Source organism: Lygodium microphyllum, chromosome 3, assembly GCF_053477565.2.
Source record: "Lygodium microphyllum isolate KBCC chromosome 3, Lygodium_microphyllum_v1.1.10, whole genome shotgun sequence".
Classification (NCBI taxonomy): domain Eukaryota; kingdom Viridiplantae; phylum Streptophyta; class Polypodiopsida; order Schizaeales; family Lygodiaceae; genus Lygodium; species Lygodium microphyllum.
This window is the reverse complement of record NC_141137.1, coordinates 80,856,939-80,883,535: the sequence shown is the minus strand read 5'-3', so window position 1 is coordinate 80,883,535 and position 26,597 is coordinate 80,856,939. Positions and strand designations below refer to the sequence as shown.

Here is a 26,597-nt window from a genome sequence, read left to right as displayed (position 1 = left end):
TTTGGTGGGTCTACTTGGCCGGTCATCTGCCAACAAGGTCCATCTTTGGTGGCACGCTGTTGGGCCGCTTACCCCGTGCAAGTTGTGCTCATTGCTTGGACGGGGATGAAGCGGCGGCAGGATGCGCGTGGGGGGAGATGATCGTCCGGCCATGGCTTCCATCACATCCTCGGCCAAGAGAATACAGAAGGAGCTCGCAGACTTGACCGCGGATCCCGCGCCCCACTGCTCAGCTGGGCCTAAGGGCGACAATCTCTACGATTGGATATCAACCATCACAGGACCTCCTGGTTGGTGATCTACCATCATATCAGCATCGTCTCTCCTGTCAGTGACTCTTTCTATGTTCTGGCTACTGCTCTTATGTTAACATTGTCTAGTTTTTGGTGGGTCTACTTGGCCGGTCATCTGCCAACAAGGGCCATCTTTGGTGGCACGCTGTTGGGCCGCTTACCCCGTCACTAGCATATTATTTAGACAGCCAAATTGGGGATTGTGAAATGTAAAGTATTTCTCTGTTAGGGGTAACTCTGTTGGAGAGCTCTCAGTAGCCAGATCACAATGGATCACAAATATGCTAAATTAACATGTTTGATGCAAATGCAGTCATTCACTTATTGAATACGATTTTTAATTGAGCTAGTGTCCTTGTTTTCTGGAATTCAGCTAGTTTTGTCCACCTAATTGCGTTAAATATAGGGTCATTTATTTTTATGACACAACATCTCTTTTAGGTAAATTGGCTTTGGAACCTTGACAGCGGCACCTTCTAGCAGTTGGTTCTTAAGCAGGTCGTATATGTATGGTGTTCTAGAATAATGTGCATTTTTGTAAGCCATTGACTGCACACTCATGGTGGAGAAAGCCCAACCTCATCTGCATTCCAATACACCTGTAGAGAACTCTAGCTCAGTTGGTTTCAAATGCTACTGTAAGATTGGTCTGTTCTAACAGTTCAAACAAGTATGCTGTTTGCTTGTATTCCACTAGATCTTGTAATGATTTTGAGGATGATTTTGAGGTTAAAGCAGTTCAAACTATTTCTCTAACTCCATGCTACAAGCATTCAGTCCATGGAGCTTGTTTAGATTGAAATACCAATTGATTAAGATTTGTGCATAACCCACTCATTTCAGACTGATGTTGCAGGTTCACCATATCAGGGTGGACTGTTCTTCTTGGATATAAAGTTTTCTACTGATTATCCTTTCAAACCCCCAGATGTAAGATTAGCATTTCCATTTTTCATACATTGGCTGTATGCTACACTTAAAGCATGGTGTTCCAATGTGCCTCATTCTGCTGAATATTAGCAAGTGGAACATGCTCTTCGGATTTGGTCTTAATATTTGAAAAGCTGCTCAGTTTTCTCAGTCTGGTTTCCAGGTATTGTTTAGAACATCACAGGACCTCCTGGTTAGTGATCTACCATCATATCAGCATCGTCTCTTCTGTCAGTGTCTTGCGATTCAAGTCCTCCTGTCAGTGTCCCAAGCCTTCTACTCGAAATCCAATAGTATCTATTGTCACACAAGAACCATCAAAGATGCTTAATCCATCAAATATTGAATCATAATGCATATTATACTTTGAGTATAACATTATGTTTCAAGTATAGCATATTAAGCACCACTAGTAGAGTGAATCATAATGCATGTTATATTTTGAGTATAACATGCCATTTCAAGTAGTGCATATTAAGCACCATGGGTAGGATGTACAAAAATATAATAAAAGTAACCACTTAGTTGCATTCCATTCTATTGAAAAGAGCCATGAGATTGTAGGCCCAAAAGCACATCACACCTACGTTATTCACACACTCGCTTTTAGATTTGTTAGTATTATTGGTATGAATCATTTTTCTTAGTTTAGCTTCATGTCATTGTCATCCATGCTTTGTACACATTCTAGAGTGGGAAAATTAGTGCACACATTTGAATATGGTTCAAAAGTCCAAGAGAAGTCGTCTTCAATGGGTTAAAGGCTACATTATTCCCATAAGAAACTCTTTGGAAGTTACCAAATTGAGTACAAGTAACATGAAGCAAAGTTTTAGATCATGTGCATATATCAAATTTCAATCACTCATGTTGGATAAGGTATGGCTCCTAAGGACACTCTATGAAGTTAGAGCAAGAATCCCAAAACAAATCCTCAACAAAAGAACAAGTTTTTATCTCTTTGACTACTTTGAAGATGATTAAAGGAACTTGCAAGCTATAAATCTTTGAAAGGTTGCTAATCTGCACAATGCTAAAGCGTGATAGCTAATAGCTATGATTAATCACAATTCATCCTTAAGCTCTTGATAAATCAATCAATTGATACAACAAAAAAATCCATTGTATCACAAGTGGTACATGGTAGTAGTAGGTACCTGTCTAGTCGACTCTCCACTTTGTGTGAATGTCCATTGAATAGGATTTGCTATTGCATTATGCATATTGTAGCCGGCATGCATGTGTGTTGAGTAAGCTTCACCTCCCTCGCTCTCAGGCTCTCAGCTATTGATGTGAGTAGCTTCTCAACTTTCAAGCACTGAAGGGCCAAGGCCTACCCAATGCTCACCAGTTGCAGTCTGAATTTTGGAGTCTGCACTTTGTAGACCCGCGGGCCGTGACTTGCGAGTTGCCTGATGAGTCACAACTCTTAACTTTCGGTCATGGCCAGTGGCCCTTACAGGCTTACAGCTTCCCTCCAGCTCTGGAGTCGTGACTCCCAAGCTCCGGAGTCCCGTTGCCGCCGTTGAGAGTCGAGACGTCCCTGGAGGTTGGAGGTTGGCACATGCAGTTGCCTCACGACTCTTCACTCTCGAGTCCCGGTCCCGGCCCTTACAGCTTTCGTCCAGCTCCTAGCCTCCAACTTCCAAGCTCCTGTTGCCGCCGTTGAGACGTGTCTGACTCCTTGGAAGTTGGCGCCTGCAGCAGCCTCTGCAGCCTTTGCCTCCTGTGGGCCGCAGACCAAGCCCTTGCCGATTCCCGAATGCTTATAGCCTATAGGCAGCAGACTATTACCTTAGACCTAGCTAGTAGCAAGTGCCAAGGCCTATTGGCCAACGGCCAAGTCGACGACTCGAGAGTCGACTGTGCAGATTGCAGTGTCACTGTAGCGGGCCGCGACGTGCAGTTATTGATTGATCTATCTTCTTCGAAGTTCGAACTTTGTGAATCGTACACGGTACTATCCTGATTCATAGCTTTGATATCTATAGATATTGATGCTTGATTCTCTAGCGTCGATTCTCAACTTTTAGGTTTTAGTTTTGAATAAGGTAAATAAACTATAGTAATTACTAATAGTTAACCAATAAAAATGAAAGGTAACGTGTAAATGCTGACATGTCAAATGACAGGTGTATTTGACTAGGTATGTCTGGATGATAGGGAAATTTTGATCTTCAGCTTGTATTTTGACAAGGCTATTTTGAAGAAGCTTGTTTTGACAGGCAAAATGGCCTTTGACAGGAAAAACACCCGTCAAATTTAGGCCTTGTGCAGTTAAACCTTGTTTCATACTGAAAATACCAATGTTGCTGCCAGAATCTGGGATGAACAAATTCTTGAAACTTCCCAGCCTATTTCTTCCTCGAAGCCCAATCCTTCAGTCTATAATGATAGGGACCTTGCAAAACCATATCAAAGGGCTGCAACTACGTTTTTTCTTCTTCAGTTCTCTCTTGAAACCCTAATGCATATCAGACCAGCAAGCTGCAATGGTTCTTCTATCATTAGCAGCAGAGCCTAAATACCTTCAATGATAAAAGGGGAGCAATAAGTTAATACCACAACTTTAATAACTGCTGCCACAACTATGAAAATAGCCCACAACAGCATTTGAATGCCATGAGTGCCTCCCAACCTGTCATGACTGCATTTAATGCAAGAATCAGCCATGACTTGGTTCAAATCAGCCCAACCATTTCTCAAAATTGCCAAACAGACTTTCAGCCTACATAAAATTAGTGCCGCAACAGCCACATCACCATTGCTGTGTACCATAGTCTTGGGACAGCAAATAATTTTCTGAAGCAATTTGGCATTCAATTTGGGTGAATTCGAGCTGAATTTTTGAGTGCACAATGGCAATTCAATTCAGCAACATAAAATATGGTGTTCCTTTGGTTGTTCTGGTATGAAGGCTCCATATGCACATGGGCACTTTTTACCTTCTTATTGGAGAAGGGTCTTTTTCCCATGTGAACACCCATTAGGATGTGAAACTATTGTACCTTAGGCTTATACTTTCTTCTATCATTCTTGCATCATGGATGTGACAATACAACAATCTGTGTGTGTGTGTGTGTGTGTGTGTCTCTCTCTCTCTCTCTCTCTCTCTCTCTCTCTCTCTCTCTCTCTCTCTCAGAAAGATAAAAGGAGTTAGCTAAAAATCGATACAAATTAAGAAGACCAAAATATTGAAGGGTGAATCCTTAAATCCAAGATTTGAGCCCTTAACTTCACCCTCTGTACTATGATACACACTATGTAGTCAATACTCTAGATCATCTTTTATTGAAAACACATATCTTTTTTATTATATATTCCATAAAAACTATTAAACACACTCATCGGTCAATCAAACCCCCCTTTCCAGAGGGCACCCTAGAAAAACCTCAAAAGGGATACATGAGCAAAGCAACCCAGCAATCAAGTGCTAAAAAAAAGGTAAACTCTACTTGATTGTCCTCCAAAATGGTATTCAATATTATAAAGAGGTACTTGCTAACATAGCCCTAATTGGGCTATACTATGGTTGGAGCCCCAAAAGGAACACCAAGAAAATAGGAATTCTATTGCAAGAAAATATATCTTGTATAATCAAAAAACATATTTTTCATATTTGATATGATCTCAACAACAAAAAGAACACTATGAACAAGAAATCTTCATGCAGCTTCATAGAAACAATTGTTACATCTTAGCATTGTTAGATATTCATCATAGACTCCCATATGCCATAAGATTCTTCTTAACCATACTAATTCACATGTAGCAAAGAAAGCTACCTTGTACTCTACTTTAGTGCCATACTTGGTTGCTTCTTACTAATCTAAGAGAATATTCTTAAACCTAAAGAGAAACAATATCTGGAAACTCATTTTTTGGAATAACAGTCACTTGCCCAATTTGAGTCACAATTCCTTAGAAGAGCACTCTTGGAACTGTATGTGATACCATAGTCAAGAGTTCCCTTCACTTATCTGAGCACTTGCATCCTAGCTTTCCAATGAATTTCTCGTGGGTAGTTTGAGAACTTACTCAAAACACCACCAATAAAAGTGAAATCTAGCATGGTATTGCACAAGTAGATGAAGTTGCCAACCAATCTCTTGTACCTCCCAATGTCTATAGTGCTAATGTATCCTCAATGGATAACTTCACATTGACCTCCATATGCTCTCTCTCTCTCTCTCTCTCTCTCTCTCTCTCTCTCGTAATCTAGTGGCTACCCTAGTAGTAAGCCACTTATTTTTTATCAACCCGCTGACTTGGGTTTAAATCTCCCTTTTTCTATACCTATACTAAATGACCATGCAGAATGTAGAAATTAAACCAAAGGCCTTCTGGTCACCACACATTCAGCCTAACCAACTGAGCTACACCTATTTGGTCCCCCTCTCTCTCTCTCTCGTTCACTACTCACTGTGAGCATGTATGTGTACAACTAAGCATCTATCCAACAGTGATATCAGAACCACTACCACCAACTTGCTTGTGAATTGTTTCCACCACAGTGAGCTCTTGACTCAACTTCCTCTCAATCTGCGGCTAGGTTGGCCACTATCGCCATTGAGCTATCATCACTAACAATACCTCCAACAGTGCTATCCCCCTCTATAGGTTTGTCGGCTTTAGCTCCATAGTGTTGGGTGTAAAGGCCCTTTGCTACACTTCCCGTGTATATATTTTACTTGTACATGTGACCGCACTCTTGCGGGTGTAAATGTACCGTACCCTAAAACATAAATACATTCTTTCATTCTTTGTGTGTGCCACACTGGTACACACCCAACTCAAGTCTCTACTCTCTCTGCACTCTCTACTGCTGAACACACTCTATTCTCGCTGCGCACACCACTTGGGCATTTCCGCTTTCCTTCAAACTGGTATCAGAGCTTCGGCTAAGGTGTGCGTGCTTCCCGGAGCCTGTGCGAGACATCGCCAGCGCTTCACTCGTGAGAAATCAGCAAGTCGTTATCTCTGCTGGTCAGGCGAGAGCACACGCGAAACAGGCGACAATGCTGCAGGCTCGTTTTTGCTCAGTCTGTAACGAGATAGGTCAGGCGCAGCCATTCCAGGTCAGCACAGGTCAGGTCGTCATCTTTCCAGGTCACGTCTCTGTTCAGGACAGTTAGGCGACAGTGTTCGGGTCATGTTTTACACAGGTGACAGCCAAATCTGCTCAGCGACAGTCAGGCGACAGCTGACGTGGTCAACGTGGACAGGCGACAGGTCACGACAGTAATTTTTGCAAATTTTTGTGACTTGTCTCATTAAAACAGGCCCCGGTTCGCGCACGCAAGCACAGATGTCAGATTTGTGCAGATTTGAGCCAGAAAATTTGGGGCTTTTCCAGATTTAGTGCTGTTCATGCATAATACAGACATCTGCGTCAAAATTGCAGACATTGTGCGCGTATAAATTGGGGATTTCGCCAAATTTGGTGAAATTTTACTCGTTTGAGTAAAATTTCTCAACATTGGACCCATAAAATTTGGGCCTTATGCTGTATCGGTGAAATTTTGCTCAGCTAAGTCAGATTGGTTGACATTCGTGCACACTTGGACCCGGAAAATTTGGGGCTTTTGCAAAATTTTATGAAATTTTACTGAATTTGCCTGTTTTATGCTCTCGGGAACATGTATTAATGCAATTGGGGCAGATTTATTGCAGAAAATTTGGGGCTTTTCACATTAGTGATGTATTTTGAGCCGATTTGTGCTTTGACAGTGGAATTACAGCAAATTCACTGCTAAGTGGGAGAAATTTGGACTTGGGATGTATCAAATATTATGAAAAGGCAGCTTCTCTTGGTACATGTATTACTGAATGCTCATTGTGCAGTGAAACAGTGGCACATACAGCACTCGGGTTATTGCTTTTGGGCATTACGGTGATGTATTATTGAAGTGGGAGCTGTCTTGTATGCATATGTATCAGATTTGCTTTGTGTATATGCTGTAATCAGCCCTTTGGACTGAAATTACAGCAAAATATCTGCTTCTTGGGCACACTTTGAAGTGCAAGTTTGTGTATTTGCTGTTATATACAGCAACCTTGCTATTGGCTGATTGCATTCGGCATTCTATTGCAGAAATTTATTGCTGAAAAATGGCTGGAAGTGCATCCACTGCTGACACAAAGAATCTTTTTGAGATTCACAAATTTGATGGCAATGGCTTTGATCTTTGGAAAGATCGTATGCAGGGTATCCTTTTTCTGAAGGATTGTGAAGATGCTTTGGCAGAACAAAAACCTGCTGCTTTGTCAGATGAAGATTGGGCTAAAATGAATAAAAAAGCCATTACTTACATCAAAATGGCAGTTATGATGATATCTTGGTTGATATCAAGGGACTCAACAGTGCATATGCAGTTTGGGAGAAACTCAAGGCTACGTATGAGAATACTACTCTTGTTAATCAGGTCCATCTCATGCGAAAGTTAGTCAACTTAAAGCTTGATGAGTCTAAGCCCGCCTCAGAGCATTTGGCTGCATTTACAGGTATTTTGAGTCAGTTACAGGATGCAGGCTTGCCGGCTTTTGATCCTAAGCTAAAGGCTATCTTCTTGCTCATGACTTTGCTAGATTTATGGGAAGCATTGGTTGTGCCATTGAGCAACAATCCCAACTTGACATTTGATGGTGTACGTGGTTCTATCCTCAATGAGGAGATTAGATGCAAGTTTAGTGGGGAAAACAGTGGATCAGCCTATAATGTTAGAGGACGGACTGAAAAGAAGTCAAATGCTGCAAATAAGCATAAAAATTGCAGCAAAAGCAAAGAAAAACAGCAAGACGTCACTTGCTATCAGTGTGGATGCAAAGGGCATAAAAAGCCCGATTGCAGGTACCATAAGAAGGAGCAAGAACGCAAGAAGCAGGCTAATGCAAAAGGCAAAAAGAATAAGAAGGATAGCAGCCCTACCCCTAAAGAAACAGAAAAGGCAAATATAGTATCTAGTGTTGTCATTGAGGAGATAGAAGAAGATAAAGATGCTGATTTGTTGGTTGCATCTTCAGATCCACATGCTATGACAGTGGAAGATATGTATATCATTAAAAGGGATGTGATAGATGCCTTGTTATCTGCTCATGATGGTTTGTCACAATCGTGGATTGTTGACAGTGGTGCCTCATTTCATGTAACTCCATCTCTGGAGTGTTTTTCTACTTATGCAGCAGGATACTTGGGAAAGTTTACCTAGGGAATAATCATGCTTGTGATATTGAAGGAGTAGGCACCATACACCTGGCTCTTGAAAATGGCCAAGAATTGATTCTTCATGATGTTAGGTATGTACCTGGCATTAAGAAGAGCTTGCTTTCTGTTGGGCAGTTAGATAGCAGGGGCTACTATACTACCTTTGGTGGTGGAATGTGGAAAATACAGAAATGATCTATGCTGGTCACTAGAGGTGGTAAAAATGGAACTTTGTATTATCTTCATTTCAAGACACTTCCTGGAAAGTTTGTTGCAGTTGTAGAAGTACAGTCACACATGGAGCTATGGCATAAGCGTATTGGACACATGAGCCAAAAGAATTTGGATGCACTTTCTTCACTTGGAAGAGTTGATGTGAAAAACTCAAAGCTTGACTTTTGTGATGACTGTCTTTGGAAAACATGTAAAGAGTTTATACTCTCATGGAGCCTCTAGGAAGGCATGTATCTTGGATTTAGTCCATTCCGATGTATGTACCATGCCAATAAAAACTCATAGTGGTTTCCGTTATTTTGTGTCTTTTATTGATGACCACTCTAGAAAGCTACGGGTTTATTTGCTTAAGCAGAAAAGTGAGGCATTGGATGCTTTTAAAAGGTTTTATGCATTTGTTAGTACTCAAAAGGGCTTAAAACTGAAATGCATAAGAACAGATAATGGGGGAGGTATCTAAACAATTTAATAGTTTTTGTGATGAAAATGGGATTAAACGAGAGCTTACAGCCCCTTATAATCCGTCATCTAATGGTGTGGCTGAGCGAATGAATCTCACTTTATGTGAGAAGATTCGGTGCATGCTGTCCACAGCTAATCTCCCGCAATTGTTTTGGGGAGAGGCACTTAAAACCGCGGAGCATATTTGCAACCGATCTCCACATCGTGCACTTGATAGTGGCATCCTTGAAGAGGTTTGGTCTGGCAAACCTGCTTCATATGACCACTTAAGGGTCTTTGGCTGCGAATGCTATGTACATGTGCCTATTGATAGCAGAACCAAACTTGACATGAAATCCCTCAGAGGCATTTTCATGGGTTATGGAGATGATGGTGAAATGGGTTATAGAGTTTGGGTTCTAACCATGAAAAAGGTGCTACGCAGTCGAGATGTGGTATTTAATGAATCAAAGCTACTGAAAAATGCCACATCTAGTGATGTAGACAAAAGGAAAGTGAAATTTCAGCATGATCAGCCAGTTAAACAGCCATCAGCCACTGAAAATTCAGCTCCATTTGATGCTGGTTATGATAATCAACGTGTCATTATTGAGTCAGATGCAAATGGGCAGCAAAGGGATGCTGAAAATCAGTTTGGGCAACAAAATCAGCATGCTGAACATCAATTACAGCAGCCTAAAAATTTATTACGGCAACTTGAAAATGCAGTTCAGCAGCCAAATAATGAGGCCATTGACATTTCTTTGGATGTAGATCCATTGCCTGATAACATAGATCATTGGGTGAGAAGGTCTACACGTGTCAGGAGACCCATACAGAGGTTTGATCTCTCTTTGGATCCATTGCCTGATAACATAGATCATTGGGTGAGAAGGTCTACACGTGTCAGGAGACCCATACAGAGGTTTGATCTCTCTTTGGACTGCATTTTACTCACAGATGAGGGTAAGGCTCTTACATATAAAGAGGCATTGTCATGTGAGTTAAAGAAAAAGTGGGAGCAAGCTATGCAGGAAGAAATGAAGTCATTGTATCAGAATGATACTTGGGATTTGGTTTCATTGCCCAAAGATAGGAAAGCTATTCCTAACAAGTGGGTCTACAAAATCAAATGTGTGGATGGCAAACCCAAATACAAAGCCAGGCTTGTGGCTAAGGGTTATACTCAGAAAGAGGGGATTGATTTTCAGGAAGTTTTTTCACTTGTTGTCAAAATGACCACTCTTTGGGTATTGTTTGCTATTGTTGCATATATGGATCTTGAACTTGATCAGATGGATGTTAGAATTGCATTCCTACATGGTGATTTAGAAGAAGAGCTGTATATGAAACAGCCAGAGGGCTTTGTTATGCCAGGAAAGGAGCATTTGGTGTGCAAGCTTAAGAGAAGCTTGTATGGTTTAAAACAGGCTCCTAGACAGTGGTATAAGAAGTTTGATGCCTTCATGCTCTCACATGGGTTTAAAAGAAGCAATGCAGATCACTGCTTATACACAAAGAAGGTTGATGATGGAAGCCTTATTATCCTTGTGCTTTATGTGGATGATATGCTTATTGTTGGTAAGCATAAGAGCCAGGTTAATGCATTGAAAAGACAGCTGAATTCAGCCTTTTCCATGAAGGACTTGGGTGCAGCTGAACATATTTTGGGCATGCGTGTGACGAGAGATAGAGAGCAGAAGCTCTTATTTCTCTCACAAGAAAAGTGCATTAACAAAGTGCTTGATCGTTTCTCTATGGCAGATGCTAAGTCACTTGGTGTTCCATTACCACCATACCTTAAGCTTAGCAAAGCTGATTGCCCAAAAGATGACATGGAAGCCAACTCTATGAAGGGTGTTCCTTATGCTTCAGCTTGTGGATCATTCATGTATGCTATGGTTGCCACTAGACCTGACATTGCTCATGCAGTGGGAATTGTGAGCAGGTTTATGTCGAACCCTGGCAAAGCACATTAGGAGGTAGTGAAATGCATCTTTTGATACCTTAAGGGCACACAAAGAAAATGTATTTGCTATGGAAAGGGTACATTAGATCTGGAGGGATATTGTGATGTAGACATGGCAGGTGACTTGGATACTCGCAAGTCTACTAGTGGGTATATATTTACCTTGACTGGTGGGGCAGGTTCTTGGTGCTCTAGATTGCAAAAGATAGTAGCACTTTCTACCATTGAGGCTGAATATATTTCAGCCACTGAAGCTTCGAAAGAAGCTGTTTGGCTTGGTCGCTTGGTCAAGGATTTTGGGCTGCCCACCAAAACATCTGTACTTGGATGTGATAGCCAGAGTGCTATATGTCTGGCTAGGAATGCCATGTTTCATGCACGTACTAAACATATTGATGTACGGTACCACTTTATCAGACAAGTTCTGGATGATGGTCTAGTCACATTGACTAAGATCAAAACACAAGATAACCCTGCAGATGCTCTTACAAAAAATCTTGCAAAGGCTCAGCATGAGCATTGCATTCGACTAGTGGGAGTTGGTTAAAGGTTTGCTCATGACCTTTAAGTGGGAGGTTGTTGGGTGTAAAGGCCCTTCGCTACACTTTCCGTGTACCAGTGTGTGCCACACTGGTACACACCCAACTCAAGTCTCTACTCTCTCTGCACTCTCTACTGTTGAACACACTCCATTCTCGCTGCGCACACCACTTAGGCATTTTCGCTTTCCTTCACATAGTGCCAATTGTACCACCAATGCAAACTCATCTATCTACCTCCCACTGTGTCCGCCGTTAGCAATCTCTGCCGTTGCCTCATACTACAAAGCTTCTATAGCACCATACACCTACCAGTTGTTGTCCCTATAGCATTGCCTTTGCAATTGTTGTCATCATGCTCCTAATCTGCCAATTCTTTTAGAGCCGTTGATTGCTGCCCCTAGTGCACCAGCTCTGTAGGCACCAACGACAACTGTTGCCCCAAGTCTCGGCAACTATTGTGCACCACTTGTTGCTAACATTGCCAATGTTTTAGTCATAGTTTCCAGAAACGTCGTTTCCACCCTCTCGAGACAGAACGGCTGTTTCAAGCCATTTCCATTTCCTAGGAATGGCATTTCGGACAATGCAGGTCATTGCCAAGGTAAAACCCCCTTTTTAGCTGTGTTTTTGTGTTGCTTGCTCATTTCACCTATTCCCTGCACATTTTGCAACTACTGCACCTGCTTGAACTACTACAAGCCTGCCCCAACTACTGCACACCAGCCTTTGGTCATCTTGGCAATGCTGAAAGCTCTCTCCTCAAAAGGTAAGCTTCAACTATGAAAATTCAATTTCTTTTTCGGCAGATTTCAGACCTGAATTTTTGCAATTTTCAAACATGATATATAAAATTGTTAGTCTTGCCAGCCACATGCGCACTATTTCAGCCTTATGTCTCATTTTTTGATGTTTGGGCAGCTCGTAGCCAACAAATTACTATGGCCCCTGATCCTAATGGGTTCGCTAGTAGTCCCTTATCATTTATGTGGCAAACTTGGCTTGGAAAATTTATTACTTTAGATTGCTTTGTTTTATGTATCTACTATGGTCTATCACATTATCATGAGTCTCATGAACTTGACTTTTGAGTCACGATTCTCAGATAACAAATGTTATGATGTTACACTTTTGATTGAGGTTTTATGTGACATGTCACGTGTGGACTTTTTTGTTTCAAAATACTTGAAGTTATTTTTGGTCATTTAAGATTACTTACTGCTAATTATAGAATATTGCAAGTTATAGCTTCCAAAATTGATAACTATGTGAAATTGCGGTGTGCGCAATGTGAATCATGGATCTTTTGTTAAAAGTTAAGATTGTTCCATGACTCTAGTGTCATGAGGACATGAAATTTTAGGATGCTTTAATATTGCCGATAACATTTGATTAAGTTATTAATTAAATGTACAAGGTTGTTTAGCGCATGTGATGCACATGGCAGTTATTTCAAAGTAACAAGCCAAGGATCTCGAGGGTGCAGTGGATGTCAAGGCAAAAGTTATGATAAGTTATGCCAATTGGGCTTTGGGGGTCAGTCGGTGTCAGTTTTGACCCTAGGACAATTATTTGGTCGATAAGTGTTAGTGGTGACACTAGGGACTAGCATTAATTAATTAGTTAATGATGGCCTAAGGGCTAATAACTGCTAAGGAATACTTGGAAGACAATAATTATAGCCAGGTGAAATTAAATTTTTGAGCACTAGAATAATTATTAAATTAATTACTAAATTATTATTTCGAAAATTAATTCAATAAGTTGGACAATTTTGGAAAATGGGATTAGAAGATTGCGGCTTGGCAAAACTTGCCCATGCAAGTGGAAAAAACGTTTTTAGGGGCTGATGAAGTTTATTCCAACCATTGTGAGAGAGGAGGAGCCTGTTAGAGAGCAAGAAGAGGTTGCTAATGTGATTTGCAGCTACCAACGATCAATCCTACAACGTGTGAGAGCAGTTTGGAGCCCTCCAAGAGCAGGTGACAACAACCCAAGGTCCTTCTGGTGCAGGTGACAAGAGGGGGCAGCAATCTTTCTAGTGGACCTAAATTGTAGGTGACAACTTCCATGGCTGTTTAAGCAGGGCAACATCAGTTTTTCAACATTTTTTGTGATGAAACTCTGAAATTTCTCTCTCTATAGCATTCTCTCACATCCCCTAGCCATCTCTAAAAATTATCTGAATATTTTCCAGCAGTTTAAGCCATATGAGAGGAAGAGATTCCAGTCAATCTCTCTTGTAAACCCTTGACAGCCACCTTAGGATACATGCTCAGAATTTAGGCCTAGGACTTAAATTCCAACAACTGAATTTGAGAAATTTCAAGGTGATTCAAGAGGCCAACCAGCCAATATCAAATTTGGGGCTGAATTTGTATTTCAAGGAGTAGGGTAAAAGCCAATCCCTAAGCAAACCAAGGGGCAAATTGGTTTGGAGGCTTGCTGGTCAATCTTGATAGCAAGAGACACTTATATTAGTGGAGGAGATCACAGGATCTCAGTTGTACTCCTTTCATTTGCAAATAAGATAAAGAAATACCATAAGGGGCATCCATTTTGGGGCCAATAGGGTGTCTAATGTCTAAGATTAAAGTGATAAAGTGTGCATTTTCAGTTTACATGAATTTTATGCTTGTTGTAATTAGTGCTTAATCAAGTTATTTACCACCCTATCCAAGGAGAAAGGCTAGTTTGATGGTTCCATTGCCATGATACCATCAATTTCCTCAATTGGTGGACCTGAGACAAATTATTGAAAGCCAAAAGCTTTGCTCTAGTGGTGTTGAAATTGTATTTAACTGAGTATTACAACAATAATGTCTTCAGATAGTGATATGGGATCAAGCAAGGATGATGCCTCTGAATTTGAAAGTTAACAAAGTGTTGGGAAAATTAAAATATCTAAATTTTGACAAGGCATGCAACATGGACTGTAAAACCAACCTTCCTCCTCAAATAGGGTGGTAAATAACCTGATTTAACACTAATTATAGCAAGCATAAAATTCACATAAACTGAAAATGCAAATATTACCACTTTAATCTTGGACATTGAACACCTTGTTGGCCCCAACATTGGTATCCCTTGTAAGAACTAATATCCTTTGATCTCCTCTGCTAATTGTTGAGCTTAGAGGCGCGAGGATCGAGACATGCAGTGCTTGCTAGTAGTAGAGAGAGAGAGAGAGTGCAGAGTAGTGAGGAGAGTGAGCACGACTTGTGGGTACAATGACGAGTATAGCTCTTTAGGTTTTTAGATAGATATATATATGAAAGTACAAGTGTGCTAAGGTATGTTCACACCCGAGCACATATAAAAGACACGAGGGCCTTTTATTCCCAACAACCTTCCACCTAAAGGCAATGTGCCTTAAGAGGAGAAAAGAATCAACTAAGTCTAGGTATGCACAAAGCTAAAATGCATATATCTATCTAACTCCCATCATTTGTCAGCAATGAACAAACTGCTCTGCTGGAAGACCCTTAAAAATCAGGCTGCCATCTGGTGCCTTCTTGGTGTACAAGCAATGATCCACTTGACCTCTATGAAAACCTTGAGACTGCATAAACGTATCAAACTTATGATACCATTCTCTTGGTGCTTGTTTCAACCCATGCAAACTCCTTTTGAGTTTACATACCATCTTCTCTTTCCCTTTTTCCACAAATCCTTCAAGCTGCTGCATATGTCTTCATTCAGATCACCATATAAGAATGCTGTCTTTACATCCATCTATATGAGCTCCATATCAGCTGCAACCAAGTCCAAAATGGTTCTCAATGTAGTCATCTTGACTACAAGAGAGAAGATCTCATCAAAGTTAACTCCATGTTTCCACTTGTACCCCTTCGCAATCAATCTTGCTTTGTACTTTGGTGAGGAACTAGAATTGACCTTCATCTTGTAAAACCATTTGCATGGAAGGGTTTTCTGCCCTTTAGGCAATTGCGCCAATTCCCAAGTGCCATTTTTCTCAAGAGATTTCATCTCTGACAACATGGCTTTATACAATTTCTTGTTGTCCTGTCTGTCCATTGCTTTCTTGAAGCAAGATGGTTCACCACAATCTGTCAACATGACAATCAGCCACATTGTTTGCACTGGGAATGTTGTCTAGTAGCCCTAGACGATCTCCTAACCCAATGATTATTGTTTGCCGGCTGTTGAGCATTTTCAGCTTGTTGTCCTAGCATTTCAGCTTGCAAATCAGCATTAATAGCTTGTTGTCTTGGCTATTCCTGCATATCCAATGGCTCATTATTATGGGCAATAGCTGGCTGATCATTTCCAGCATTATTTTTTGCGTTTGCAAGTTCATTTACATCAGGTATTTGCTGTTGTACAACGGGCACATTTTGCTGTTCAAAATGTATTTCTTCCCGGAATACAACCCTACGGACCTCCTCAGCCTTTTCGGGCTATTTATGCATGCGATATTCCCGAAAGATAACATCATTGCTGCGTACTACTTTCCTTTTCTCGGGATCCCATAATCTATACTCCATTTCACCCTCGTCACCATATTCTAGGAAAATGCTTTATAGGACTTTGGCTCAAGTTTGTTGCATTTTTCTTTACGAATGTGCACAAATGATTCGCAGCCAAACACTTTCAAGTGTGCATACGAAGGTGGCTTGCTCGACCAAGCTTCTTGGGGAACCCCTCCCAAAGACCTGTTTGGTGACCAATTAATCAAGTGTACCGCTGTCATAACAGCCTTTGCCTAAAAACCATGGGGTAATGCAGCATGAGACAGTATCGTACGAACCTTATCCTGTATGGTCCGATTCATACACTCTGCAACTCCATTTTGGGTGGATTATTAGGGGCAGTGAGCTTCCTCTTTATCCCTTTGCTATCACAAAATACTTGAAAGGCCTTGGACATATATTCCCCACCATTATCAGAGCGAAGACACTTAAGTGTCTTATCAGTCTGATTTTCAACCAATACCAAGAATTTTTTAAACTTATCAAGCACTTTATCCTTGCTACGAATAAGGTAAACCCATACCTTCTGTATAGCATCAAGACACATGTTGCCTACTTGCGCAAGCAGCTCGAGATAGAGCACATGATGGAGGTAATTCAATTGATGTCTACATTACACAGATACAAGGCTCAAGGAGCAGCTAACAAGCATTGATGAGATCAGCCCAAATGCATCTCTTGTATCCACCATCTTGGTTGGTTTGCCAAAATCTTACTAGAGTTTTGCCACCACTCTTCGTTTGCTTGCGATAAGTACCGAGACCCTACTAAGGCCATAGCCACTACTTTTGAAAAGAATTTTTATTATAGTTATAGTCTTATCATGATATGTTCTTTTCTACCGTGCTTGAAGTGTTGGACTTAAATGGTTTCAACTTAAAATACTTGTCATTTTAATTGATAACTAGTAATGCAAATTTGTACTCTTTTGGTGACTTCATATCCTTGCTGCTGTAAAAATTGCAACCTTGGGTTATGAATACGGTTTTTGCCCGATGGGCGAATGGACTCATTCAACCCATCCTATCCGATACGACTCATCCAATGTCGTACAATGGCATCTTATCCAAATTGTTTTTACCAATTTGAAGTGCATGTTTGTGATGACTAGTTGGGGTTACTTTTGGAGGGACTGTAAGTGTTGTTTAGGCTTCCTCTCCCACTATACACACAACCCCAATTTGTGTGTGTGTGTGTGAATAGATTCTCTCTCTCTCTTTTACCCTCTGTCATTTCCATTCCAAATTTCAAGCTTGACTTTCAAGCTCTCTACACCCTACCCCCTCAAGCTCTACCCTCTCATTTCCTCGAGCTCTCACATAGTTGAATGTATTCATTGTGCTCACATTTGTGTGAGGCTATTTGAATGTAGTCATAGTGTTCATATTTGCGTGAGACTGTGAGGCTATTTGAATATAGTCATTGTGTTCATATTTGCGTGAGGCTATTTTTTTTCTTTTTGGCTGACCAATAACTTTGTGCAATGACTATCGTGCATCATTGGACAAAGCAGTGCTCACTGATCACGTGTACAATCCACAAATACTTCCCAATCATCATCGTATGAGAATTTCTTCTTTGTCTTCTCAAAAGGATATTTGTACCCTTCATAGTGAGTAAGAGTCAATCCATATGTACAACGTTCTTTCCTGAGTGCTCGCAAACTGCACTAACTAAGCCAACTAGCTCTTGTTCTCAGTTTTCTCTCAGCAACAAAGCATGATAGCATAGTCTTCAGCTTCCACAATTCCAGCCTTCAGTTATCATAGCCCTACATTCATGCAGCATAGTGTTCAGCTTTCTAGCAGAGTGCATCGTACTCCATTCTCATCCGTAGATAAACTCAATAAACTATGCAAGGCTTTATGGTGCACTATGAGATATTGAGAAGGGGGATGCCGTACTGACTTGCATAATGCAGCTGGCATAACTTTACACTATCCTGCACTTTAATCATGAGTTAAATGCTATCAGTAATGAAAAATGCTCTAGTTCTTTTCATACAATGTATTACCAGACTTGAGTCCTCATGAGTGGCACACACCTAGCTAGAAAAGCCTCGCACCTAAGATCGTATCTCAAGAATGGTTCTCTCCCCCTGATGAGAAATAACCCTTTTTCAAGAAGCTTGAAGAAAGCTTCCCTCTACCTTTCCAAACCTTTTAGAAAGACGTCTATTAAATCTCCGAAGACACTGACAGGAGGACTTGAATCGCAAGACACTGACCGGAGAGACAATGCTGATATGATGGTAGATCACCAACCAGGAGGTCCTGTGATGGTTGATATCCAATCGTAGAGATTGTTGCCCTTAGGCCCAGCTGAGCAGTGGGGCGCGGGATCCGCAGTCAAGTCTATGAGCTCCTTTTGTATTCTCTTGGCCGAGGATGTGATGGAAGCCATGGCCGGACGATCATCTCCCCCCACGCGCATCCTGCCGCCGCTTCATCCCCGTCCAAGCAATGAGCACAACTTGCACGGGGACTAGGTTGTGCTTCATCCCCGTCCAAACATCAAAAAATGAGACATAAGGCTGAAATAGTGCACATGTGGCTGGCAAGACTAAAAGTTTTATATATCATGTTTGAAAATTGCAAAAATTCAGGTCTGAAATCTGCTGGAAAAGAAATTGAATTTTCATAGTTGAAGCTTATCTTTTGAGGAGAGAGCTTTCAGCATTGCCAAGATGACCAAAGGCTGGTGTGCAGTAGTTGGGGCAGGTTCGTAGTAGTTCAAGCAGGTGCAGTAGTTGCTAAATGTGCAGGGAATAGGTGAAATGAGCAAGCAACACAAAAACACAGCTAAAAAGGGGGTTTTACCTTGGCAATGACCTGCATTGTCTGAAATGCCATTCCTAGGAAATGGAATTGGCTTGAAACAGCCGTTCTGTCTCGAGAGGGTGGAAACGACGTTTCTGGAAACTATGACTAAAACATTGGCAATGTTAGCAACAAGTGGTGCACAATAGTTGCCGAGACTTGGGGCAGCAGTTGTCGTTGGTGCTTGCAGAGCTGGTGCACTAGGGGCAGCAATCAATGGCTCTAAAAGAACTGGCAGATTAGGAGCATGATGACAACAATTGCAAAGGCAATGCTATAGGGACGACAGCTGGTAGGTGTATGGTGCTATAGAAGCTTTGTAGTATGAGGCAACGACAGGGATTGCTAACGGAGGACACAATAGGAGGTAGATAAATGAGTTTGCATTGTTGGTACAATTGGCACTAGTGGAGCTAAAGCCGATAAACCTATAGAGGGGGATAGCACTGTTGGAGGTATTGTTAGTGATGATAGCTCAATGGCGGTAGTGGCCAACCTAGCCGCAGATTGAGAGGAAGTTGAGTTGAGAGCTCACTGTGGTGGCAACAATTCACAAGCAAGTTGGCGGTAGTGGTTCTGATATCATTGTTGGATAGATGCTTAGCTGCACACATACATGCTCACAGTGAATAGTGAACGAGAGAGAGAGAGAGAGAGAGAGAGAGAGAGAGAGAGAGAGAGAGAGAGAGAGAGAGCAAATAGGTATAGCTCAGTTGGTTAGGTTGAATGTGTGGTGACCAGAAGGCCTTTGGTTTAATTCCTACATTCTGCATGGTCATTTAGTATAGGTATAGAAAAAGGGAGATTTGAACCCGAGTTAGCGGGTTGATAAAAAATAAGTGGCTTACTACTAGGGTAGCCACTAGATTACGAGAGAGAGAGAGAGAGAGAGAGAGAGAGAGAGAGAGAGCATATGGAGGTCAATGTGAAGTTATCCATTGAGGATACATTAGCACTATAGACATTGGGAGGTACAAGAGATTGGTTCGCAACTTCATCTACTTGTGTAATATCATGCTAGATTTCACTTTTGTTGGTGGTGTTTTGAGTAGGTTCTCAAACAAACCACGAGAAATTCATTGGAAAGCTAGAATGCAAGTGCTCAGATAAGTGAAGGGAACTCTTGACTATGGTATCACATACAGTTCCAAGAGTGCTCTTCTAGGGAATTGTGACTCAAATTGGGCAAGTGACTGTTATTCCAAGAAATGAGTTTCTAGATATTGTTTCTCTTTAGGTTTAAGAATATTCTCTTGGATTAGTAAGAAGCAACCAAGTATGGTACAAGGTAGCTTTCTTTGCTACATGTGAATTAGTATGGTTAAGAAGGATCTTATGGCATATGGGAGTCCATGATGAATATCTAACAATGCTAAGATGTGACAATTAGAATTGCATTGCCATAGCCAAAAATCCATTTTTTCATGCATGTATTAAACACATTGAGATTTAGTATTACTATGTATGTGACTTGATCGAGGATAGGATAATAGAGCTTACCTACCGTCCAATGGAGGAGAACAAAGTAGATATCTTCACTAAAGCTTGTACGAAGAAATTGGTTTGTGTTCATCTTCAGGGACAAAGGATGTCGCTCACTTGGGGGTGGATATTGAGGGGGGTTGTTAGATATGCTTAATACCCCACCCTCCCCCTAAGATGCCACTAATGATCCATTGAGCTCTAAGTTGTAAGGCTCCCATTATGAGGAGAAGCCGTGTGTGAGCCCAAATATTGTTTGGATCTTGACTTGTATGTCAGATGAGGTCTATGTGATCGTATGGAAAAAATGTGATCTTTGTAGATCTAATCTTTGTGTTAGATATAGAGTAGTTATACTCGTAGCAACTCAAGGCACAATGCATCTAGTTAATAGAGTGCATGATTTATCATGGATCCCTATTTTGTGATCAAGGAGCCATGAAAGTGGCTCTTGGCTAGGGCTATGAGAGATTGTGAGAGAAATCTATGGAATCTTTGAAGATGAATCATATGTGATATTTTTCCATTCAAAGTGGTGTATTATCTTGTGTTTTGTGGTCTATCAAAGAATTCTATGAAGAATATGAAGAGCATGATGGATTTTGTTAAGTTAAAGCCATGGGAGAATTGTTTCTATAAAGCTGCGTGAAGATTTCTTGTTCATGGTGTTCTTTTCGTTGTTGGGATTATATCAAATATGAAAAATATGTTTTTTGATGATACAAGATATGTTTTCTTGCAATAGAATCCCTATTTTCTTGGTGTTCCTTTTGGGGCTCCAACCATAGTATAGCCCAATTAGGGCTATGTTAGCAAGTACCTCTTTCTAGTATTGAATACCATTTTGGGTGGCAACTTGTTAGCCTGCTCTATTTCATTCTCAGTCTGTCATCTCTTGGTTGTGAGCTCCTGTCAGAGTCTGGCAGGAGACAGAGGAGCTCTATCAGTTTATGTGTTGCTGATTTTTGTGTGCATTCCCTTCTCGGGTGGCAGTCAGCCTTTATTGGCTGTTTTTTGTGCCAGTCGGCCAGATTAGGGCCAGTCGGCCAGATTTTGGGCCAGTCGGCCAGTTTTAGGGCTGTCGGCCAGTTTTAGAGCTGGGGGTCTATTTATAGCAGCCCCCCCCATCAGTCCTTCATTCTGTCCTTCAGATTCAGCGCACTCTCTTTCTTCTCCCACTCCGGCATCAGTTCTGCCCTTGTTCCCAGCCTGATCTGGTGCCCTCACTGACGCTCCGGGCTGCGTGCAAGGACTGATCAGTCCATTTCAGAGTATTCAGCATCGAGCTAGCTTCTCTTGGTCGTGTGATATCATTCGAGGATATGGCGATGATTCTCTTGACTCAGCTGCCATCACCCCGCTATGATGTCTTCTACACCAGCCTCATCACCTCGAGGACTTGCGAGAAACTCCTATGGGAGGAACTTTCCCCGCTTGTCTTGGAGCATGACGAGCGACTCAGAGAGGTGGGAGCCAGTGGCTCCACCAAGGCTTTTACTGCAGGTACAGCCCAAGCAACGGAAGGTGATAGGTGTGAAATGGGTCTTTAAGACCAAGTATCTTGCAGATGGCTCCTTGGACAAGCATAAAGCTAGGCTTGTTGCCAAGGGTTTTGCACAGAGAGCCGGCTTGGACTACTTTGAGACTTTTGCTCCTACAGCTTGGATGTCTACCATTCGAGTTATTTTGGCTCTTGCAGCTCACCACCGTTGGCCTGTTTATCAGATGACGTCAAGTCAGCCTTTCTGAATGGCGTCCTTGAGGAGGAGATCTATGTTTCACAACCTCCTGGTTTTCTTGTGCAGGGGAAGGAGGATCATGTCTACAGGCTGTGGAAAGCCCTTTATGGCCTGAAGCAAGCTCCTCGTGCTTGGTACCAACGGATTGACCGCTTCTTTCTACAGAGTGGTTTTCAGCGCTCCGATCATGACCCCAACCTCTACTTTAGGGTTGTGGGTTCTCCTTGTGTTTTGCTTATCTTGTATGTAGATGATCTTATTATTACAGGGAGCGACACTCAACAGGTGGAGCATACTCGGGCTATTCTACGGCAGGAGTTTGACATGACGGATCTAGGGATCCTTCACTTCTTTCTTGGTTTGGAGATCTATCAGATGGCACAGGGCATTTTTATCTCGCAGCACAGGTACATCTCTGAGCTTCTTTCGGAGTTTGGTGTGGCCGAGAGTCGGCCTATTTCATGCCCCATGGACCCTGAGTCCAAGATTTTGGCAGATGGAGTCCCCCTTACAGATGCCACTTGTTACCGGTGCCTTGTTGGCTCTCTTATCTGGCTTATTCACACTAGGCCGGATATCTCTTTTGTGGTGGCTTTGTTGTCTTCTTTTATGAAGACTCTTACACAGGATCACTGGAGGGCAGCCTTGCGTGTTCTTTGGCATTTATAGGGGACTCGATCCTACAGGATCATGTATGGAGATGGGATTACTCTTTGTGGCTGGAGTGATTCTGATTGGGCAGGTGATGTGGGTTCGAGACGATCCACTACAGGTTATGCTTTCACCCGTGGATTCGGTGCTGTCTCTTGGAGCAGCAAGAAGCAGCCTACTGTGGCACTTTCTTCTACAGAGGTTGAGTATCGGGCCTTATGTTCGACCGCTATGGAGGCAGTTTGGGGCCGTCTCTTGATGGCGGAGATTGGCTTTTCCCAGATAGGACCTACGGAGGTGCGCGTGGACAACCAGAGTGCCCTTGCTCTGGCCAAGAACCCGGTGTTTCATGCTCGCACGAAGCACATTGAGGTTCAGTATCACTATGTTTGAGAGCGGATCGTGGATTCGGAGCTGGCGGTGGCTTTTTGTCCCATGGCGGACAATGCGGCTGATCTCTTCACAAAGCCTTTGCCTCAGGCTTCTTTGCTTCATCACATGCGGTTGTTAGGTCTTCAGACCCTCCCAGGATCTGAGAGGGGGTGTTAGCCTGCTCTATTTCATTCTCAGTCTGTCATCTCCTGGTTGTGAGCTCCTGTCAGAGTCTGGCAGGAGACAGAGGAGCTCTGTCAGTTTATGTGTTGCTGATTTTTGTGTGCATTCCCTTCTCGGGTGGTAGTCAGCCTTTATTGGCTGTTTTTTGTGCCAGTCGGCCAGATTAGGGCCAGTCGGCCAGTTTTAGGGCTGGGGGACTATTTATAGCAGCCCCCCCCATCAGTCCTTCATTCTGTCCTTCAGATTCAGCGCACTCTCTCTCCTCTCCCACTCCGGCATCGGTTCTGCCCTTGTTCCCAGCCTGATCTGGTGCCCTCACCGATGCTCCGGGCTGCGTGCAGGGACTGATCAGTCCATTTCAGAGTATTCAGCATCCACTTCAGTCAGTGCAGATCTTCTTCCTTCATTCTCTGCTTTCTCTCCGTCTCTCCTCCGTGTTCGTGTTTCTTCTTCCGTTGCGCACTCTCACACAATCAAGTAGAGTTTACCTTTTTTTTAGCATTCGATTGCTGGGTTGCTTTGCTCATGTATCCCTTTTGAGGTTTTTCTAGGGTGCCCTCTGGAAAGGGGGGTTTGATTGATCGATGAGTGTGTTTAATAGTTTTTATGGAATATATAATAAAAAAGGTATGTGTTTTCAATAAAAGATGATCTAGAGTATTGGCTACATAGTGTGTATCATAGTACAGAGGGTGAAGTTGAGGGCTCAAATCTTGGATTTAAGGATTCACCCTTCAATATTTTGGTCTTCTTAATTTGTATCGATTTTTAGCTAACTCCTTTTATCTTTCTAAGAGAGAGACACACACACACACACACACACACACACACACAGAGAGATTGTTGGATTGTCACATCCATGATGCAAGAATGATAGAAGAAAGTATAAGCCTAAGGTACTATAGTTCCACATCCTAATGGGTGTTCACATGGGAAAAAGACCCTTCTCCAATAAGAAGGTAAAAAGTGCCCATGTGCATATGGAGCCTTCATACCAAAACAACCAAAGGAACACGATATTTTACGTTGCTGAATTGAACTGCCATTGTGCACTCAGAAAGAATTCACCCAAATTGAATGCCAAATTGCTTCAGAAAATTATTCGCTATCCCAAGACTATGGTACACAGCAATGGTGATGTGGCTGTTGCGGCACTAATTTTATGTAGGCTGAAAGTCTGTTTGGCAATTTTGAGAAATGGTTGGGCTGAACCAAGTCATGGCTGATTCTTGCATTAAATGCAGTCGTGACAGGTTGGGAGGCACTCATGGCATTCAAATGCTGTTGTGGGCTATTTTCATAGTTGTGGCAGCAGTTATTAAAGTTGTGGAATTAACTTATTGCTCCCCTTTTATCATTGAAGGTATTTAGGCTCTGCTGCTAATGATAGAACAACCATTGCAGCTTGCTGGTCTGATATGCATTAGGGTTTCAAGAGAGAACTGAAGAAGAGAAAACGTAGTTGCAGCCCTTTGATATGGTTTTGCAAGGTCCCTATCATTATAGACTGAAGGATTGGGCTTCAAGGAAGAAATAGGCTTGGGAAGTTTCAAGAATTTGTTCATCCCAGATTCTGGCAGCAACATTGGTATTCAGTATGAAACAAGGTTTAGCATATTATTTAGACAGCCAAATTGGGGATTGTGAAATGTAAAGTATTTCTCTGTTAGGGGTAACTCTGTTGGAGAGCTCTCAGTAGCCAGATCACAATGGATCACAAATATGCTAAATCAACATGTTTGATGCAAATGCAGTCATTCACTTATTGAATACGATTTTTAATTGAGCTAGTGTCCTTGTTTTCTGGAATTCAGCAAGTTTTGTCCACCTAATTGCGTTAAATATAGGGTCATTTATTTTTATGATACAGCATCTCTTTTAGTTTTGGAACCTTGACAGCAGCACCTTCTAGCAGTTGGTTCTTAAGCAGGTCGTATATGTATGGTGTTCTAGAATAATGTGCATTTTTGTAAGCCATTGACTGCACACTCATGGTGGAGAAAGCCCAACCTCATCTGCATTCCAATACACCTGTAGAGAACTCTAGCTCAGTTGGTTTGAACTTTGACAATGCTACTGTAAGATTGGTCTGTTCTAACAGTTCAAACAAGTATGCTGTTTGCTTGTATTCCACTAGATCTCGTAATGATTTTGAGGATGATTTTGAGGTTAAAGCAGTTCAAACTATTTCTCTAAGTCCACACTACAAGCATTCAGTCCATGGAGCTTGTTTAGATTGAAATACCAATTGATTAAGATTTGTGCATAACCCACTGATTTCAGACTGATGTTGCAGGTTCACCATATCAGGGTGGACTGTTCTTCTTGGATATAAAGTTTTCTACTGATTATCCTTTCAAACCCCCAGATGTAAGAATTAGCATTCCCATTTTTCATACATTGGCTGTATGCTACACTTAAAGCATGGTGTTCCAATGTGCCTCATTCTGCTGAATATTAGCAAGTGGAACATGCTCTTCAGATTTGGTCTTAATATTTGAAAAGCTGCTCAGTTTTCTCAGTCTGGTTTCCAGGTATTGTTTAGAACACGTATTTATCACTGCAATATAAGCACCAATGGGGAGATATGCCTCGACATTCTCAAAGACAACTGGAGCCCAGCCTTCACTATTTCAAAGGTTTTATTGTCCATATGCTCATTGTTGACGGATGCCAATCCTTGTAAGTCTTTTAGCAGCAAAAGTCAGTTTGACAAGCTGGGGGAGTGCCAAATACCCTTTGTGGTGATGCTCAGAGTAACTGATTGCATGTACATTTGAATTCAATTGCAGATGATCCTCTTGTGGGCAGTATTGCGCGGTTGTACTTGACTGATAAAGAAACCCATGATAAAATTGCTGCAGAATGGACGAAGCGTTTTGCAGCATGAGCATTTCAAGCAAGTCTTTCTCTGTTTGCTTTATGCAATGCAGGGCAACAAATTAATGTAGCAGATAACATGCAGGAGATGGCTGTTGCCAGATCAAAGCTGTTCCTAACCAAGAGTTTTGGTCTAGACCCACTCATATTCAACCCACTTTGTATGGTGTCATTCAAAGTTATCAAACTTAGACATGGTTCTCTTTTTTGTGGTCTTACCTTTCAACTAAGCCCAGTGTAAGGAATCTACCTTGCTTTCAGCTGACACATTCTGATATGGCAGCTTTTCACTGGTATTTGGCAGAATGTCAAAGGGAAAGAATTGAACTTTATTTGAAAATCAAATTCGCTTAAGTTGTGGAGCTTTA

At 41.8% G+C, this 26,597-nt stretch overlaps 1 protein-coding gene across 4 annotated transcripts; it reads left to right on the top strand.

Annotated features, from left to right (window-relative positions):
- LOC148038553 (uncharacterized) lies at window positions 1–26,597 on the top strand. 4 transcript variants are annotated; one of them, XM_087673482.1, is made up of 6 exons: window positions 3–290; window positions 1,150–1,223; window positions 1,387–1,481; window positions 25,646–25,719; window positions 25,884–26,031; window positions 26,142–26,597. In XM_087673482.1, coding segments are annotated over exons 2-6 (417 nt in total). In that variant the 5' UTR covers window positions 3–290; window positions 1,150–1,221; the 3' UTR covers window positions 26,240–26,597. The 4 variants fall into 4 exon arrangements, with proteins under 4 accessions (XP_087529624.1, XP_087529608.1, XP_087529616.1 ...); XM_087673490.1 differs by having other exon boundaries at window positions 3–327; XM_087673498.1 differs by lacking the exon at window positions 26,142–26,597 and having other exon boundaries at window positions 1–290; window positions 1,387–1,416; window positions 25,884–26,023.